This window comes from Leuciscus leuciscus, assembly GCF_965113295.1.
Source record: "Leuciscus leuciscus genome assembly, chromosome: 9".
In the NCBI taxonomy this organism is placed as follows: domain Eukaryota; kingdom Metazoa; phylum Chordata; class Actinopteri; order Cypriniformes; family Leuciscidae; genus Leuciscus; species Leuciscus leuciscus.
The window spans coordinates 15,365,368-15,380,199 of NC_138733.1; the positions used below are offsets into that span (position 1 = coordinate 15,365,368).

Sequence of the window (14,832 nt, forward strand, 5' to 3'; positions counted from 1 at the left end):
ACTTAAGCCTAAGTGTTTCCAATTTATGCAAGGAATACAAAAGCCCCGGCATGGAGTGGACAGATATAAAGTAGAAAGATATACAGAGAGAAACAATTACCCCTCAAAAAAGTCAGTAAGAAGCTTTCTTTTCCCGACTGGGAGTGGAGGTTTATTTTTCTCCATTTTTTAAAAAGCTAAAATTAGCTTCACCGGAGCGGCGCCAAACAAACAATCCTGTCAGTCAACGATGTCATGCGCGCGCACAGCGCTCTTTAGATGTGGGGCGGGGCGTTTACATTTTAAAGAGACAACTAGCTATAAACAAACTTAAAATAAATTATTGTAAATAATCAATTCACGAAATGTACTGTATCCATTGCATGCATTTAATCAGATTTGTCATTATTATTTTTACTAAAATAAAAATATCTGAGGGACCCCCCTAATTCTATTTTTTATTTCTTATGGGGGGTCCCTAATACCTTATGGGGGGTCCCGGATCCCCCCAGCCCCCCCTCAATTCGAGCACTGCTTGTATGGGAGCTATAGTTATAGCTTCAGGTGGCGAAACGATTTTAAAATAATGTTTCTCTTTTTCTGCATTCTGTTCTGCAATATATAAAACCCTTTATCTAACTTGGCGACATTACACATTGAATTAAGTATTCAATGTAAACTTGTAAACAATGTAAACTCAGTAAAACTTAACTTTGTTTGTAGTGACTAGACTTTCCTTTATGCCGGAAGGGAGGGGAGGAGGGAGGAGACGGGATGAGGAGGAGGGAGGGTCTAGCTAGCCTCCGTTTTGTTTGAAAACAATTCGAATGTCAACAAGAAGTTACGACTCCCAGCATCGCTTACAGCACCTTTAACTTATTAAAATGCAGCAAAAATACTGTTGTCGAAGAAATGTGCAGAAATGTGTTTACAAGAGCAATTTGGGAGGATGACTGCACAAAAAACCAAACAAAAAAACAGAAAGAAATAATAATAATTACAATTTATTGGCTTTTTTAAACACTGTCCTTTTAATTTCAACAATGCAATTTGTTGTAGTTTTACTTCTTTTTTTTTTATCATACTGAGAGATGGAAAATAATATGTTGATAATAGCCACAAAAACATTCGCACAGTAGTTAGGCTACACAAAGCTAGAAGGAAAGTCATTTGAGCTTGCTTGTATCTACAGATAAAGGTGAGTGTGTGCAATTTAATATCAAGTTGCAATTTTTACATCTGTAGTCACAATTGGGATTGGATGGGAAGTAAAGTTTCAATTGTGTGTTTATTTCAGATTTGTGTATACTACTGTATATTAAATGTAATTCATAAAAAAAAAAAAAACATTTACAAAATTACATTTCCATTTGTTTTTAAATAATGAAACTTGATTTTTTCTCTCTCTCTCTCTCTCTCTCTCTCTCTCTCTCTCTCTCTCTCTCTCTCTCTCTCTCTCTCTCTCTCTCTCTCTCTCTCTCTCTCTCTCATTTTCTGTCTTTGTGTAGGACTGAAAACCAATCGGTATAATTTTTCTGCATGCACTCTGGTTGAACAGACCCAGTGTTCAGACCCTTTAAAACTGTGTGTGTTTTGAATTGACTTACTAAAACAACTAATTCACCATGGCACGTGAAAAGGACTACTACAGTCTCATGTATGGGCTGCAGGAGCTTGATTTCCAAGGAAAAGCAGTGCCCAGTGATCTTGTACTTATAGGTGAACATGCCTTTCCACTTGCCATGAATCCAAGAGGTCAGGTGTTAATGGCTGCATCTCTTTACGGTCAGGGACGTATAGTGGTGTTGGGACATGAGGAATACCTAACACGCTTTCCTGGCCTCATAGAGAATGCTTTAATGTGGCTTATGCCATGTACTGGTGATGCCGGCATTGTAGGAATTCAAAGGAGTTTACGTTCAGTAGTTGAAAACTTGAACTATTGCCCTATCAAGACAGAGCTAGGAGGCTTCCGTAATGAATTAGCTATATATATCACAGATGCTTACTGTGTCGAGACCTGTGCAAAGGATCTGGTTGCTTTCCTCAAAGCTGGAGGTGGTTTGATCATTGCTGGCCAAGCATGGAGTTGGTCTCATGATCATCCACAAGAAAACACTTTAAAGAACTTTCCAGGAAACAAGGTGTGCAGTGTTGCAGGAATTTATTTCTCTGAACTCCCAGGAGAAGTTGGCAACTTTCCTGTTCCAAGAAACATCCCTTCTAGTTGGCTTTCTGTATCGTAAGTTCATCACACATTTTTGCTTTTTACCCATTCTTTAAAAAACCATTCACTATTTGTCTTGTCTTTTTTTCAGAATAGGCAAAGACTTCAAAGATGATCTAGAGTTCCTGCTACAAGGTGTGTCCGAGTTTGACACCCAAGGAGGGGCTATAGCATCTGAAGTGATGGTGCATGGACCATTAGCATTCCCCATTGCAGTCACTCCTGCTGGAAAAGCATTCATTGCTGGTGCTTATTATGGACAAGGTCGAGTAATTCTGGTATCCCATGAAGGCTACCTGGGCCGGGACTCTCTGTCCACATTCATGATCAATGCTATCAAGTGGCTTGATGGTCGGAAGGGTGTTATTGGGATCCTACCCAGCCTCAAAGCAGCCCATGGGGTCCTAAGCAAATCAGGTTTAGATTGCCAGTTGACTGGCTTCAGAGAAGATCTAAGCGTCTACGTCTGCACTTCCTACAGTGATGCCCAATGTGCAGAGATCCAAGAATTTGTTGCTGAAGGTGGAGGACTTCTGATTGGGGGTCATGTCTGGTATTGGGCTCAGACCCACCGTGGCTGCAATGTGATGACCGAATACCCAGGAAATCATATTCTTAACAAGATGGGATTGTGTCTCTTAGGCAATACCTTGGGTGGAGGGTTATATAAGGCCCTAGATATAGAGCATAGTTGTAGAGAGGGGTACCACTTTCGTAGAATGCTGCAGCGGTTTGCTGAACATGTAAACCTGGGGAAAGAATTGACTGCTCATGAACAGGGCTGCTTGAAGCAGCTGGGCAGTGACTGTGCCAGCTACCTTCGTATGTGTTCTCATGACAGTGCCGCCTACACCTCAGTAGTAGCAATTCTTAGTGACATAGTGAAGGAGGTAGGTGTTCCACAGGTGTGCAGTAATTGTCCTGTCGAATGTGCTAAAGACCACCTGATGCTCCAAATTGGATCTGAGGTATACAAAGTGTCACCTAATCCTGATGCCCTTTTTCCATACATCATCAAGGACAGACCCAACTTGCCCACTGTGTCTAATGCAAGAGTTCGGATCAGTGCTAACACTGCGGGTATGAAAGATTTCTTGCCAAATGCAGGAGGAAAAATGTTATTCCTTGTTTAGTTTGACTATTTTAAGCGCTATAAAATGACTTGTTTCAGGTTGTGAAGAATGGATAAGCACAGGCTTATATCTTTCTCATGGAATGAAGACGTACATATCAGTACCTCCAGAGATTGTTGGGAAAAATTGGCAGGTAATCAATAAAGTCTACTCTTATACATGTTTCCAATCAAGGAATGGTCCTGTATGTAATAGCTAAATTTGTCATTCTTGATAAAACCATATTACACATAGGGCTTGGAGAGCATTTTATTAACATGAGGAGATACTCTATGTAGGTGCAGCTTGGTTGCCAGACAGATAACATTGGTGGAGCAAACATCCTGAAACGGGCTCCTGTGGTCCATGAGCGATTCCCTTTGGACACAGGAAAGGTCCAGGTCTGGAATTTGTGGGGAGGGCTCATCTACCTAATAGCACCTCCCCAGAGCAAAGTGGATGGGGTGGAAATTGTCGTGCAGGTCTCAGTACAGGCTCCATACTTCAAATCTGGTAAGAATTCTGAATTAATATTCATTGAGCATCACAGTGAGGTTTCTATTCAGAACATTTAAAGGTGCTCTAAGCGATGTCACACGTTTTTTAGGCCAAAACATTTTTTGTCACATACAGCAAACATCTCCTCACTATCCGCTAGCTGCCTGTCCCCTGAACACGCTGTAAAAAAACGCAATCTCTGTAGACAGCCCAGGCTCCACAAACGGCAAGAAAAACAATCTGGGCTAACCCGCACCACAAAACATAACAAACTGTTCCAGCCAATAACCAACAAGAAGGATTTGGGGGTGAGGTTTGGGGGGTTAGTGCGCGGATGAGGAGGAGGGAGGGTCTAGCTAGCCTCCGTTTTGTTTGACAATACTTTGAACGTCAACAAGAAGTGACGTCACCCAACATCACTTAGATCACCTTAAAAGGTACATGGTAAAACTCGTTCTATCCCTCAGGAGAGACTAGTGTAGCTGACTGGGTGAGCGGGATCCGTTCGGCACCTGCCCCCTGGGCAGAACTTGAGTTTGAGAACATCATCATCACATTAGAATCAACATTTATAAGGAATCTGGACTGCCCTGATGAGGTGGCTACACTCTGGGATACCATAATGAGAAGCATAACTGACCTGGCAGCAAGGCCTGCCAAGTTGCCCCGCAAGGAGCGATTTGTTGCAGATGTTCAGATCTCTCACGGTCAGTGGTACTATTGCTGGGATGAAAAAAAACATCACTATTACAACAGAATCATGCCATTATTACCTATTATATTCTCACAATTCTGATGATAACACGTCCCCCCTTTCACCCCTTCAGGTTTCATGCATGCTGGATATCCCATCATGATGCAAACCAACTCTGCCCCAGCACTAATAAACGTAAAGGAAGCCTATAAAAGTGGTCTTTGGGGAGCCATTCATGAGTTGGGTCATAACCAGCAGCGTGGAGTTTGGGAGTTCCCTCCACACACCACTGAGTGCACCTGCAACCTGTGGTCCTTGTACGTACATGAGGAAGTTCTGCAAATGAATAGCGCTAATGCTCATCCAGCCATCACTCTAGAAAACCGTCAGGCTCGTGCCAAGATGTATCACAGTGGCGGAAAGGATTTAAAAAGCTGGAGAATGTGGACGGCACTCGAGACTTATATGCAGGTAAGAACAGACTGTGTATAATATTTTAACAGTTTGTTTAATCAGTTAAATGCATGTGTTTTTAAAACATTGTTTGATAATGTACATTTTTGGTTACATCATCATTGCCAGTATTGTAATTTTTTAAAGAGAGATTAAAGCAATAATGGATTATTTGTGAGCCCTAGAAATAATAATTCATTATTTTAAGGTTAATTTTTAAAAACAAAACAAAATCTTATGCAGAATAAAAAAATAAAAAAACGTAATTGTAATTGTTTATGTAATTATTATAAAAATATAGTTATATAAATATAAATCATATATATTTATACCCATTTTTGTGTGTAATCTTTCTTTTATTTTTTTCAAGCTTCAGGAAAAATTTGGCTGGGATGCTTTTAAGAAAGTTTTTGCTGCCTACCATACTATGAGTGGAGTGCCAAATGACAATGCAGGCAAGATGAATCTGTATGCTGAGACCTTCTCCAAGGTGGTCAACATGAATTTGTCCCCCTTCTTCAAAGCGTGGGGTTGGCCCATCCAGCCCAGCACAGAAGAGAAGATCTCTCATCTCCCTGAGTGGAATGACCATCCAATGAGCCAGTACGCATAATAACATCTCAGTTTTAATATAATTGAGGGGTTAGATTAAGTATACGAGATGATATATGCTTATCTGGAGATTCATGGACATTACTATATTCATGTCTCTCATTTGAATGAATTGTGTGTAGTGAAGTGTGTAGATGAGCAATTGATTCATATCAATATATAAGGCACAAACTTATACATATAATTTAAATATTCTGAATGGCTATTGAGCAAGTGGGCTAAGGTTTTATATCCTGAACATGCATGTTAAAAACACAACATATACACAAATACCAAAAACTACATGTATGTACTACAATTAAAAAACTGTCAGTATGGCATGGCATTTTGTATTGGTGTACTTTCCTTTCTTATGCAAGATAATTAATCAAAAATATTATTTTAAAAGATACTGAATGGTGCGTAATGTTGATGTGATTTGAAAATACAGAATTAAGCCTTATTGCTAAAGTTTATTTGAAAGTGTTAATCTAAGCTATGCATTGGCCGCTGAACAGCTCATTCACTGGTGCATCAGAGAATGGCTGAAGGAAGTTGACCATCTCATCTAGGCTGCGTTCCACAACAACATTCAGCTCTGTGTTGAGGACAGTGCACCCTGGCCTGGTAGACCTGGAGGATGGCCATAGCATGTAGTGAGGAGGCAACCTGCCCCACAGCTCTATAGTTCTTTGCCACCAGAGTAGAAGAAAACCTACAGGCTTTGGAGGGGGGCTTAGGGTCTCCACGCCAGGTGGAGGCGCTCTGGGGACACAGTAGCATTGCCACAGAATGCTCCACCGGGGGGAGCCCAGCGGCCAGCGCACCCTTTGGCCGTGGCCTCATCGAGGGCAGAGAAGGCGGAAGAGGCCGTCAGGTTGTTCCACACCGTCAGCCTCAAATCACCCTCCCTTACGAAAAAAAAGTATACTTCAAGTTTATTTTATGAAGTATACTTGAGTAATGTTCAAGTACATTTTTAAGTATACTTTATGTAGTAAGTATACTAATGTCAATATGTACTAGTAGTAAACTTGTAAGTGTACTATTTGAATACCGCTTGGGACTAAATTGGCCCACTTGAAGTATATAAAAGTATATGTTTAAGTGTACTATAAGTGTAACAGTAGTAAACTTTAAGTGCACAACTAGTTCATAATTATGTTTCTCATTTGTACTGCAAGTGAACTTATGAGTATACTAGTAGTTTACTATTTTAATACTTGTAGCAACTTTGAAGTATACTCTCAGTAAACTACTAGTTTAGTAGTTTTATACTACAAGTTTTATTTTAATGTACTCTCAGTAAACTACTAGTTTTCTTTAAGTGAACTTAACATTATACTTATAGTTTACTATTTATATACAATTTTTGCAGTTGCAGTAGGCCTATACTACTATGTTCAAATGTAATTTTTTTATACTTGAAAAATACCTTTAACTCTACTTTAATTTTAAAAACATTGTTTTAGCTTCATGCATCCTTTTTTATCAACACTTGAATGTCAGTAAGTTTCATAAAGGCAACATTTTAAACAAAATAGTTGAGAAAATCACATTTTTGTCAAAGACTACGCCTTGATCAGATCCAGAACGATGATCAAAACACAGGTGGAGTAGATCGAGTCCAACACCCCCAAAGCTTCACAGTCGTTTTCTCTTCATGGGTTAGGCCTACGCTTCATTTCATTTGGAAACATTAAGCAGTTTTGATTTACAAGCTGTTTAATGTTTGATATTACATTATTTTACATTTGAGTGAGAAATCTTCTATCACTTGTTTCAGCTTCTTCTTCTCCTGTGTTTTGATCCAGATATTCTGTACTAGAAGACAGTGTTGCCAGATTGGGACGGTGTTTTCCAGCCCAAAAGCTCACCAAAACCCGCCCACTACAAGAAAAAACCGCCCAAAATTTTACTGCCAAAATAATGTGATATAATGTCATTACCATGTCATTTAAGGTTGATAAGCACAATTTGTATCTCCTTAAAAAATAACGATTATAAAATAAAATAAAAAATAATAAAAAATTCCTGGAAAACAGATCAAAACAGGGCAATAATTAAGGAGAATTCGCCAATATGACTAAAATGTCCAGGTGGACACTGTCAAAACGGCAATCAAGAAATGAACCGATGACTTTAACTTAACCCTCGGTACACATTGCAGAACATAACGCAGAATTTAGCAGTCAAAACAGATTCATCGTTGATTCAAACCTTTTTCAGCAGCTGTCAGGGACAAGTAGAGTGCAGTCTGGATAGTGTAAAAGTTGCAGATGTCTGGTTAGGCTAGTGTGCACATGACCATGGACAGAAGTCATCCCATATTTGATTTCAATTCAAGTCATTCAACTGTGCTCTCCTTTATATTCACCATCGAGTGATCTCCCTCCACATGTGTACGTTTTTAGAGTTGCTCACTATCTCACTCTTCACTGTAGATACAACTTACTGTAAAGTAGGCTATGTCACTTTGCCTTAGCGATCACTTGAATATACAGCTACAACTTCTCGCGCTCAATCGCGTCTGCCAGCGGATCGCTGATTGGCTAAAAGTGCGTGCTCGTCGGTGATGTCAACACTAACGCCAGCTGACTCTACATGGGCGTGTGTGTACAGTAATGTCATGATGACTGATTTTATGGACTACATGCACACTTTAGTTTCGTTTTTTAACCAATTAGACTTTAAAATGTAGATGTTTGAAAACCGCCTAACTAACCCCAAACCAGCCCAAATTTTGACCACCCGCCCAAACCCTTTTTTACCCGCACAATCAAATTCAAAACCGCCCAATTGGGCGGGAACCCGCCCAATCTGGCAACACTGCTAGAAGATGTGTCATAGCGCCCCCTACCGTATACCAGTGAAAACATGGATAGCTGGAAAATTCCATAGACAGTATATAAACTGGACACAGCGACCCCATTGGATTCAACGGAGACAAGTGAAGTCAAATAGAAGCACTAACTTCCTGATGGTCGAGCGTACTGCGCAGACTCAAACTGAGCTCGACGACGTAGATGTGACGTGAGCAACCCGTTTATCTACTACTAGCTGTGCCGAGAGAAATCTGAATCATTCCCTTCCGAAACTTGCAGAGACGGAGAATGTGAGTAGGAGGTGTCCATGAGCTAGAAGCAGGAGAAACTTTTGCCAAGTATTCTGATTAATTACTTTGTCATTTTGCCTCCACGTCCCCCCGATTGCGCGCGAGCTTCTCCTCCTGTCCATACGGTAATCTCTCTACTGTGCGACAGAGAGTCGAGTGGTTATGACGCAATCGTTAGCCTATTTTTACAAAAACTGCTTCTACGGGGCCATAACGTAAGATACAAGGTAATGGAGCCTTTTATACATTTTCGTGTTTCTTTAGAAATAAATAATGGACAAATGGAGTCTTTAAACGCCTCAGATGTAAAGTTATTCGCTGTCAAAGTGACGCCAGAGCCCGTCTACGGAGAGCCTGTCCACTCCCTATTAAGCCCTATTGTACCGAATTTTGGTTGTAGTACCACCAGAGTTCCACTGGGGGCGCTCGCCATGAGTGCAAAATGAATGGGAGTCAATGGGGCTAGACGGCTAAATTTGTCTCTTTCACCCGATTGCCGTTGAGAAATCTCAGATGTGATTGTAGATTTTGCAAGTTCAACATGGGTTTTAGGTCGAAAGTTGAATGAACGAGTACTTATGTCGTTTTGATTTCTTACAGGTTGAGTTGTTGTTGCCCATAACACGCTAGCATTCTGCTAATGACGTCAGCATTCTGACGTCATTGACATTTTGAAAGACTTTTTTAAATCAAATAAGTGACTCTAAAAAATCTAACACCCAGCAATGTGTAATTTCTTTGCATCTCCTTTCGAATACAACATTCAAATTACTAGACAAAAAATTATATCCTGAGAAAAGTGGATTTTGAGGGGTATACCGCCATTGACCTCCATTCATTCTGCACTCGTCCTGTGAGCGCCCTCATATGGAATCAGAGTGGAACTGCAACCAGTTCAGAAGCCGGAAGTGTAGTGAGAGTGAAACTTCTCGCCATATTAGACATTCTCTGGTGACGCCAAAATGAATGGGAGTCAATGGGATGCTAACAGCAGGTGATGGTCCGCTAGCCAATGGCGGCGCCCGGGGCTACTTCAAAATAATATGAAACCCTGCCCCCCTGGAAAATTCAGTCAATGGTGGGGAAAAGTTAAATTAAAGTAAATATGTACACTACCAGTGGACTAGCCTACACAAAAATTCAGATACGCAGAATTAGAAACATATCTGTTTTATATCAATATTTTAATCAATATTTTCAAACAAAGTTTCATAAGACTGTATATGAAAAAACTATGCAAAAAAAAAAGTATATTTAATAGGCTACTCAATCAAAAGAGTTAACACAACTACAAGCCAAGTATACTTTGAATAATTATAGTACAAGTACAAGTATAGGACAAATATACTTGGACTTTTCTCTCAGTATAAGTCAAGTACACTTAAGTGTAATTAAGTATATTTTTGAGAAGTATATAAAATGTAGACTGAAAGTATGCTTTCATCTTTTTAGTTGAAAAGAAGAATACTAATAGAACACTTGAATAAACTTATTTTCCATGCTTATTTTATTTACTCTATAAGCTATTCCACCCAAAAGTTTGTTACTATATAAAGCTGAACATGTTAGTTTATAAGACGGTGTGTAATATTATGTTTTTTAAAAAGTATTTAATAAGCTACTCAATCAAAATAGTAAACACAAGTACAAGCCAAGAATACTTAGAATACTTAATTATACTTTTAAGTATATCTCGATCAACAAGTATAGGCCAAATATACTTAGACTTTTCTGTCAGTATAGTCAAGTATACTTAAGTGCAATTTGAAGTATATTTCTGAGAAGTACATACAGTATATTTCTGAGAAGTATATAAAAAGTAGACTGAAAGTATACTTTCTTATTTTTAGTTTAAAAGAAGTATACTAATAGAACACTTGATTAAACTTCTTTTTCGTAAGGGCTGGCCACCAGCCAAAGTATCCCCTCTCATGGAGGGAATAGATTGGGGTGTGGCAGAAGGGGACTCTACCTCTACGAAGGTCATTGAATCTCGAACGCAACATTGAGATGGTCATGTTTTTGCAATGAGTACATGACGCATCCACGAATGCTGCCTGAGTGTGATTTAAGCCCAAACACGCTAAGCAGCGTTCGTGCCCATCAGCAGAATTAATCTGTCTACCGCACCTAGAAATACACGGATGAGACATCTTTAAAAAGACGCACCGCCGCGTACAGCTCTTTTAGAGAGGATAAAACTCAACAGCAGTGCTGAAGCACCCAGGGAGAAAACACACACTGTTGGCAGATCACTGCACAGACCAACAGCAGGAATGAAATCTTGCTGGAACACGCCGTAATACCAACACCGCTGAAGATAATCTTGTATCTCAGAACTCGTAGACAGCTTGCAGTGAAAGTTGCGCTATGCAAATTCCTCAGACCCATGGGATTGTTTTGCCATTGGCTCGTTTTTTTAAGAACTTGAAAGGTGATAGGCTTCTAAACGAAACCCCCATTCGTCAGTCACTGACGTGACTCGAAGTGACTGAACAAAACGGAACTAATGTTACTTTTCTGAGAATTAGTAACTTGTAACAAATTGATTTGTCACATAATATAGTAGGCCTAAATCATATTATGAATGCTTGTTTATCCAGTGCATTTTTCTTATGTTCTATGTTGTAATTATGGTTGTAAATTTATCACAGCCAGTGATGACATTCTCTCTAATCAGCTACTGAATGGATTTTCTTCACTTACAATACCAACAGGAGATCAAACAAAAGACCCAGTTCAGGTTTGACAAGTGATCACACTTTGCCCATGGAAAATTATTTTAATATTATTATAAATATGCTCATATTTAATTTGTATCACCACTTTAGATAGACAGTGTGGGAATAAAAACATCAGACTGGTTCAATGGGACAATATCAGTGGATCAGACCATTGGTACCAAAACCAGCTTTACAATAATCTATGAAAAAAGTTTACCTCACATTTCCATACAGTCACCAAGTGGCTCAACCTACAATCAAGAACAGATGCGTCATGATGAATCAACAAAAACAGTCAATTTAAAAGTTCCAGGAACTGCACAGGTATGACAAAGTAATTATTACAAAGTACAATTTCATTAACTTTCCTAAAACTTTTTCATTAATTATTCATCTAATAATACTATTGTGTGTTTGGTAGACTGGGGACTGGAAGTACAGCATCCAAAGTCCAACACTTCAGTCTCTGACTGTAACAGTAACAAGTCAAGTGGCGCGTGCTGATGTTCCCCCTATCATAGTCAAAGCCCACATGAACCAGCAGTTCAGTGACGGCACTAAATCCATGATAGTGTTTGCTGAGGTCAGTCAGAATTACAAGCCTGTAATAAAGGCTGAAGTGTGGGCTACGCTGGAGTCTGAATCTGGGTCTGCACAAGAATTACAACTCCTAGACAATGGAGCAGGTAAATTACCCATCATTTTTGTTTGAAGTGTGCACTCAACCCAGATTTACACTTTTTATCCAAAAGTGCTTTATTGTTTTACAGGAGCTGATGCTTTCAAAGATGATGGTGTCTATTCCAGATATTTCACACAGATGAAAAATGGGAGAAGCAGCTTGAAAGTAAGAGTGAAGAATCAAGATGGACAAGCCAGATTTACTTTCCAAAAAATGGGTGGTGCCCCATACGTACCTGGATATGTGGTAAACGGTAAACCGTGAGATTGAGACTCCTAAAGGAAACTGTTCAAACTTTTCTCAATTTTCCTCAACTAATTTTTTTCATGTTGTTCCTCTAATTTCAGGTGTGGTGGAGCTGAACCCTCCAAATCTTCCAGTTTCTGAGGAATCACTTGAGGTCGGAAGTTTTACCAGAACAGCCACTGGAGAGAGTTTTGAGGTGACGCTTACAGGCTCAACCCCACCAAACTTCCCACCTAACAAAATCACAGATCTGAGTGCTGAGATCCAGGACAACTCTGTGCTTCTCAACTGGACGGCTCCTGGTGAGGACCTCGACCAAGGGACAGGTAAAGCACACAATTACTATACCAGAATTTAAAATACAAGGTTTTTCATTTCTTTAACATCTTCACTGACAACATAAAATAGTAGTTTCAAATTTAGATCATGAAATAATGTACATTTTATTGTCTTCGTGGCATGTTTCTTTTCCTTTAAGCGAAATCCTATGAGATCAGGTGGAGCTATGACCTTCAAATGCTTTGAGAACGCAATGGTCATGCAGTCAACACAACTGCCGTCTCACCGCACAAGGCTGGATCAGTTGAACAGCATTCATTCAATTTCAGTTTCACAATCCACAATGGCACCACAATGTTCTTTGCAGTTCAGTCTGAAGACGAAGAAAAAGCGAAATCTGAAACCTCCAACATTGCTCAAGCTTCAAAGATCCTCCCTGATCCAAAACCCCAACCTGATCCAAAACCCCAAGGAATATCAAACCCAGGCATGAATTTGACAGTTCTTGTCATTTCTTTTTGTGTGGTAACTATGGTCATATGTTTTGTTGTTGCTGTAACCACATGGGCAGTGAGACGCAGAAAACGCCTTGGTTAAAGCATTATCTGGAATTAACAATCTGATGCACACAATCAAATCAATCCTTATGTGTAAATTTAACATAACTATGTACATCCAGCAACTTTAGAACATTTCTTAAAATAATCATCTCTATCAAACAGACTTTCTAACTTTCTGAATATTGTTGCATACATGTATTGCTATCTCATTTAGAATTCCCATTTATAGTTGATTCTCAATCGATTTATCTTACTCTGAAATGTGAGTACCTTTAAATACAAATGAACAAAAACATTTCTGTACAATAAAAGGCTTGTATTAAACTTTCATCATGATGATTTAAAGCACATTTTTAGTTAATTCATTCTTTGAATTTTAAATGGCGACCTATTATGCTATTTTTTAAAGTGAACTTGTTTTTGGGCTCTACTAGACTACTGTAGGTCGTCATGCTTGAATGCTCAAAAAATACTTAATTTTTCCACATTATTTGGTATTGTTCCAGCACCTCTCTTCCCAGACTGTCAGTAAGGCTCAGTTTAGTTCCTGTTTATATGAAGCCCCTCCTTTTGAAAACAGACTCTGTGCGTGATCCAATATGGTGGCTCCCGGCTGCTAGACTGCAACACTGTAAACAGCTCCAAGATCTTCAAAGTTTTCAGATAACATTTTCTCTCTCTTTTCGCTCACTTTTTTCCCCATTTCTCATTTTCTCCCATTACAAAACTGGACTATAACATTATACAACCTGGATCATTCATTAAAGGTAGACTATCTGTCACGGTTCACGAATGCATTGTTTCCTGCTTGTCTCGTGGTTATGTTGTTACACGTGTGTGGGTGTGTGAATGGGTGTGACCGGCCATCATTGTTCATCAGCGATCAGATGTCATCACTCACGGCGCCAGCTGCAGTCAATCTCATCATCCTTAAATACTCACGCAACTCTCATCTCCTTTGTCAGATCGTTGTCGATGTCTCCCGTGCTGTGTGTGTTCCCGGTCCTGTGATCTCGTCTCCAGTTTATGCCTCCTTGTTCCTGTTCGGTGTTTCCCGTGGATTTCACCAACGCACCCGAGTCACGTCACCTCATCTGCACCACTGTTGACCATCGAAGTCCCTGCGCCACCCACCAGCTGGTTCACTTCTACACTGTTTGAACTATTCTCTTCAATAAACGAGTTACTCGCAATTTGCTTCCTGTCTTCAGTTATGACAGAACGATCTGACCACGCAATGGAAGCAGCGAGTGATTCACCCCCTTCCCTGGAGGAATTCCTTGCCGACAGTGTTCATCGAATGGATGCCCAAGAGCAGAATCTCAACGACACGGGTCGGGCAGTTCAGGCTTTGGTGGCGCAGGTGTCCGAGCTCACCCAGCAAATCCAACGTCTGCAAGCTCCCACTGCTCCGCCCACGCCGCCCGTTCCCCCCACACCACCAGAAAGCCCCTCCCAGTCGGAGCCCCGTCTTCCAGTCCCAGAATCCTACTCTGGTGAGCCCAGTTACTGCAGAGCTTTTCTAACACGATGCTCCATGCATTTTTCTCTTCAACCCAGGACTTTCAGCAGTGAGCGAGCCAAGGTCGCTTTCGTCCTGACGCTGCTGACTGGGAGAGCGGCGCTATGGGGAACGGCGGTGTGGGAGAACCAAGACCCATGCTGCGCCTCGT

The 14,832-nt window shown here is 40.3% G+C and overlaps 2 protein-coding genes across 2 annotated transcripts in view; both read left to right on the plus strand.

Moving 5' to 3' along the window:
- Positions 1–13,507, plus strand: part of LOC309507064 (calcium-activated chloride channel regulator 3A-1-like) — a 65,616-nt gene extending 52,109 nt beyond the window's left edge. Inside the window, exons 10-14 of the mRNA XM_082181156.1 lie at positions 11,501–11,716; positions 11,814–12,078; positions 12,163–12,327; positions 12,422–12,646; positions 12,799–13,507. Coding sequence (XP_082037282.1) covers positions 11,501–11,716; positions 11,814–12,078; positions 12,163–12,327; positions 12,422–12,646; positions 12,799–12,845 — 918 coding nt within the window. The 3' untranslated portion in view covers positions 12,846–13,507. The remainder of the gene's footprint in view (positions 1–11,500; positions 11,717–11,813; positions 12,079–12,162; positions 12,328–12,421; positions 12,647–12,798) is intronic.
- On the plus strand, positions 1,091–5,900 carry LOC309507066 (TRPM8 channel-associated factor homolog). The gene is made up of 8 exons (XM_082181160.1): positions 1,091–1,177; positions 1,488–2,221; positions 2,298–3,286; positions 3,378–3,472; positions 3,618–3,831; positions 4,284–4,523; positions 4,644–4,981; positions 5,334–5,900. Exons 2-8 carry the CDS (start codon positions 1,605–1,607, stop codon positions 5,574–5,576), a joined length of 2,736 nt encoding a protein of 911 aa, XP_082037286.1. The 5' UTR covers positions 1,091–1,177; positions 1,488–1,604; the 3' UTR covers positions 5,577–5,900.
- Positions 13,508–14,832: the final 1,325 nt, after the last annotated feature.

What these genes read in the sequence shown, in the direction of transcription:
- LOC309507066 (XM_082181160.1), top strand. Translation starts at nt 1,605, where the DNA reads ATGGCACGTGAAAAGGACTACTACAGTCTCATGTATGGGCTGCAGGAG. An exon ending in GATCAGTGCTAACACTGCGG is followed by an intron (nt 3,287 to 3,377) that starts GTATGAAAGATT and finishes GACTTGTTTCAG; the next exon opens with GTTGTGAAGAATGGATAAGC. An exon ending in GGCTCCATACTTCAAATCTG is followed by an intron (nt 3,832 to 4,283) that starts GTAAGAATTCTG and finishes TCTATCCCTCAG; the next exon opens with GAGAGACTAGTGTAGCTGAC.